Source organism: Egretta garzetta, unplaced genomic scaffold (assembly GCF_000687185.1).
Source record: "Egretta garzetta isolate BGI_Z169 unplaced genomic scaffold, ASM68718v1 scaffold54, whole genome shotgun sequence".
Classification (NCBI taxonomy): Eukaryota; Metazoa; Chordata; class Aves; order Pelecaniformes; family Ardeidae; genus Egretta; species Egretta garzetta.
The window spans coordinates 236,277-240,873 of record NW_009259313.1 but is presented as its reverse complement, the minus strand read 5'-3'; the positions used below and the strand labels follow the sequence as shown (position 1 = coordinate 240,873).

The 4,597-nt window shown below is 47.9% G+C and overlaps 1 protein-coding gene across 1 annotated transcript in view; it reads right to left on the bottom strand.

The window, feature by feature from the left end:
• Window positions 1–4,565, bottom strand: part of XPO5 (exportin 5) — a gene marked incomplete at its 5' end in the record, with an annotated part of 32,016 nt that extends 27,451 nt beyond the window's left edge. The window contains 7 exons of the mRNA XM_035892008.1: window positions 6–165; window positions 506–532; window positions 1,410–1,451; window positions 2,468–2,650; window positions 2,964–3,101; window positions 3,692–3,764; window positions 4,408–4,565. Of these exons, the coding sequence (XP_035747901.1) occupies window positions 6–165; window positions 506–532; window positions 1,410–1,451; window positions 2,468–2,650; window positions 2,964–3,101; window positions 3,692–3,764; window positions 4,408–4,565 (781 nt within the window). The remainder of the gene's footprint in view (window positions 1–5; window positions 166–505; window positions 533–1,409; window positions 1,452–2,467; window positions 2,651–2,963; window positions 3,102–3,691; window positions 3,765–4,407) is intronic.
• Window positions 4,566–4,597: the final 32 nt, after the last annotated feature.

Genomic DNA, 4,597 nt, shown 5'->3' with positions numbered 1-4,597 from the left:
GAGACACTCTGCTGCTCCTATTTGGAGCTCAGGTTCATTTAGGAGCAGACACAACATCTCCAAGAGCTTGCAGTTGTCTGCTGTGATGTGGCTCAGGGCCACCCAGTCAATGTAGCCAGCCAAGGTGTTGAGTGCTGCTATCCCCACGCGGCAGTTTGCCTGGGCCTGTGAAGAGAGAGGGGGCAAGAGGTCAGAGTTGGAGAGAAACACCAATTCCCACCTAAAGCCATCTGCTCCCTGGAAGAACAATATCAGGAACGACCCTGAGAGTGAGGTGGCAGCATAAGGGTCCAAGACCCCACACTAAGGATGTCAATTAAGACCTGGGCATTTCTCCACTTGTGCCTCACTTCCCCCTTCTCCAGGAATTTGTATTATGGGTGAACAAACCCATCCGTAAATGAGAATTGCAGGTAAGATTCCAAAGCCTGGGAGAAGCATGGGTCTAAGCAATCTTGGTCTTAAGAATGACTTAATGCATTAACTCCCGCACAGCTCCACTCACCTTTGGCTCCTGAGCCAGATCAGCCTTCTGAAAAAAAACAAGAAGAGACGGTAAGTGAGCAGCTACAGCACACGCTTCCACCCAGCCACTGCTGGACAGGCTTATTCTCGAGAACGCAGCCAGAAGCAGCTTCACAGAATAGCTCCCCAGTGACAGAGGCTGCGACTCAGGACATTGCTGCAGCCATCATAACCACCTCCACAGCCCCCTGGCAGGTAAGACAACAGGACTTGGAATTACAAGTTAAGCCACAATTTCCGTCTCATCCAAAAGATGACACTCCAGTCAGCAGGCACCCGGGAGACACAGGGGACAAGAAGGAAAGACATTTCGGTGCTTCCTGGAAGCTTCCAGGGAAGAAAGTTTTGACCTTTTAGAGCATCTTACATCCAAAAGCCAGGCTCTGAGAGATGCTTGTGGCTTTTATGCACCAAGATTCATGTCTGAAAAGGGTCAGTGATTTGTCCACGGACGGAAAGGCAGCTGGAGAGCGAGCTGGGGCAAGAGCTTACAGCCTGACTCCCGGTTCCAAACACTTAACAGCAGCAATGCACTGCTTGCACCATCTTTTTGACTAATGCAAATGAGTCCCTCAGACACCCAGGTTTGATTTGTTTTTCAGGTGCAAAGACACCACAAGCATTTCTTGCCATTGCAAGGCTTTGGTTTGGAAACTCTGTCCATCAGTGCATTCAGTGCAGCGATTTTAAGTTAATCTGGTTGTGTCCCAAACATTTAACAACTGAGCCACCATACCAGAACTGCAGCATATATAAGCACTGCAGATTATTATGGTCTTGGGGAACTGTTCATCGTCTCCCCCAGACTCAGTGTGCAGACAGGTAACTGAACACCCAACCCTCAGAATTTACCCTGTGCACAAACATCCCAAAGATCTGCTAACCTGTGGAGTGGTGAGGGCTTCTTGTTCCTGGGGTGCTCCAACCTTGCCAATCAGAAAGATTCCACCGTTAGCAGAAGCAGCCACACTTCAGAGCCTCAAGCACTGCAATTCAAACCCTACCTGGAAATGCATTTCAACCAGACCACAGAATGTACCAGGGTCTCCCACCCACCACCATGAACTGCACAGAGAACCTCCTGCTCTACAGCTGGGTTTGTTCAGCCTGTCAGAGCATCAGGAAAATGAAGAGAAGTCAGGTAGGAGAGGGTTTTTCATTGCCTCCCAGTTTCACATTTAGTGTAACGCTGGATTTTAATTCACAGAAAAAAAAGACCAAGAGATACACCTAAGCAACTTATTTCTAGATTGGTTTCTCAACTGTGCTTCACCCTCAAATTCACTTCCTTCTCACAGGAACACACTGAGGTAGAGACTTGTTTTCACCATCCATCTTGACCAACTTGCACATCTCTGACTCCAGGTAAGAATTCAGGAAAGAAGTCTCTTTACACAAAAAGGAAGAGCATTCCTCACCACAACTTGACAAAAAAGGGCTTCCTGACCTGAGCTCACGGAGAAAAGGACCAGAGAGCCCCAGATGCAATGCTGAGACATCAAAAACTCATGCATTTTGGTGCATCACCACAAAGACACCACTGCAGCATAAGAGAGCAGATGCGAGCCCAGGGCAGCATCTCTTTATCACTGTGTGTTACATACGCTAGCCCAAATCTACCCATTTCTGCCACAACCACACCTTTGTTTTGGTTAGCCGTACACCCCTAGTGTCAGCAGAGCATTCCAACAGTACGGACGAGGCAGGCATCGACTGAAGCCATTTACACTAGCAAATACAAACTATCAACCCTAACCCTCTCAGCCTTGTGTGTCCAGTCTCTCTGATCAGCACCGGCTTCCCAGGCCACAGCAGATCCCTACCCCACAGTGACAGCAACGAATTTCAGACAGTTTCTGCACTTGCTTCCCCAACAACGTGCAAGTTGTATCCCAATTTCTAAACGCCTCCAGCACTGAGCCCAAGGAAAGGAGACTCTTACCATGCGCCTGTACTTGTTGACGTTCTGCTGCAAGGTAGTTAGTAGGAAGCTGAAGATCTTCTCCATGTTCTGGGTGAGGGTTTGCTGGATATCTCGTCGTCGCTGGGTAGGCAGAGTTTGAAAAGTCACCACATCCTCTGCCAAACGTAGGAGGATGAACATCACCAGTTCTGTCTGAGTTTCCTGATGTCCCAAAACAAAATATGCTCCATCAACACAGGTCAAACATTAAAATCTCTAGAGGTTAGCTCAGAGTTGTAGAGAGAAAGCAAGCATGCATGAAGATACAAGTCACACCTTGGGAAAACAAGACAGGAGGATGGCCCTCTCTCTGCTAAAATTATCTCCTAGAATAACTTGACCCTACAGGGATTTTTGAGTTCATCATCAGCTTGTCTCACCTTACCACAAGTGAGTTAGGCTTTCCTCAGGATGATGGAAGGCTGAAACCCATACTATGAGCAAGCAGAAGAGAACAGACAGGTGTGTTTCATACCCCTTGCTTGGAGAGGGTATCCAGCTCCTTCAGCATGTCAGGCCAGTGCTGGGGCCATTCACGCTTGATCATCTCCACCACAATGCGAGACAGAACATCCTTAATGTGACTTTCCTCCTCCAGAATACTCTGAGTTCCCTGTGATAGAAGAGGGGCAGAGTTATACAAAACAGCAAACATCAGGCATTTATAGTTCTGACCTGGAAAGCACAGTAGTTGCAAATACTCTAAGCCACACAAAATAAAAACAACAACACACAACACTGGGCAGCTCTTCATCCCAGCTACCTTGGGCGACACTCCTACCCTCCCAAGCAGCCATAGCTAGTGAACTCTGGGAACCAAAAGGATTTTCCTCAGAAGAAGGTCACTTGGTCACAAGAGCAATCACAGCGATAGAGAAAACATGACTAAAACAATTACTTTAGTATTCTTGCAAAGGATAAGAACATCCTATTTACTGAATTTCCTCCTAAGAAAAGAAAAAGTATGTTATACAAGCCTCGCAACTTCCTGCCATGGGAGGTGACACGGTTATTGACCTGACTACAAGATGGACAAAAGCACTGGAACAACCAGGGATGCATAGCAAGAAAGTAATGAAATGCAGAATTGAATTCAGGTCCTCTGTTCTGAAGTCTGGAGTCTTTTTTCCTTTTGCTTCCACTTTCTATCTCCAAGTGACAGAATCATGTTTCATAGAAGAGTCTGGGGTAGAAGGTACTTACACTGGATATGAGGCCCATGACATTGTTCTTTAGATAAACTTTTTCTAGGCGAGGCATATTGTTCCAGCGGAACCTGTTTGAAAGAGTTTTTATATTAAAAAAAAAGAAAAGATAAAGAAAAAGGACACCAAAGTCGAAATACTTATAAAGATCTCTGACTTGACTCTCAATGAATCATCACATCTTTACCTAAACTAGAGAGAGAGACGCTACAGCTCACTGACTCTGGCAGTGCCCAATCCCTTAATGAAAAGGCTGAGTTAAAATTGCCGCCGGGCGTGCACTGCTGAGGTCAACAGACATGAGAAGCAGCAGCAAAAGCACAAAGCACCAGGTCTGTAGAGGCAGCAGAGAGAGGGATGTCAGAACTGAACTAATACAAAGCCTCTTTGTTAGCATGAGGCTAATGACAGAGAACACTGCGAAGACCTACTGATAACCCTGTGTGTTTATTTACATCTTGAGATGCCACTGTGTCTTAGAGCTCAGTGAATGAGCCCTCCCAACCTGCCTCTTCTTCTTGTATAGAGGAGGAAAGAAATAGAGCAGGACAGCAACTGTCCTCTGCTGCCAAACAGATCCTCCACGTCCTGAAAGTGCCTCCTGAAGTGGGAGGCGCTGGAATGGGAGCAGAGCCCACGCCAGCGGCTGCGTGGCAAGCAGGTCGGCACCCTTCCCTGGCGCAGGGGCGCGGCCGGTGGGACGAGCTGCCTTACTTGACCACATGCTCCAGGATCTGCAGGCCGAAGTGCCGGACGATGGCCGTCTGCGTCTTCTCCGCCAGCTTCAGCCCACAGGGCACACAGATGGGGCACTTCTCCTTGAACTCCTCGCAGAACTGGGGAAGGACCGAGGACACGCACACGCAGTTAAAACACCGGAGCGGGCACGGGGACACCAATAACC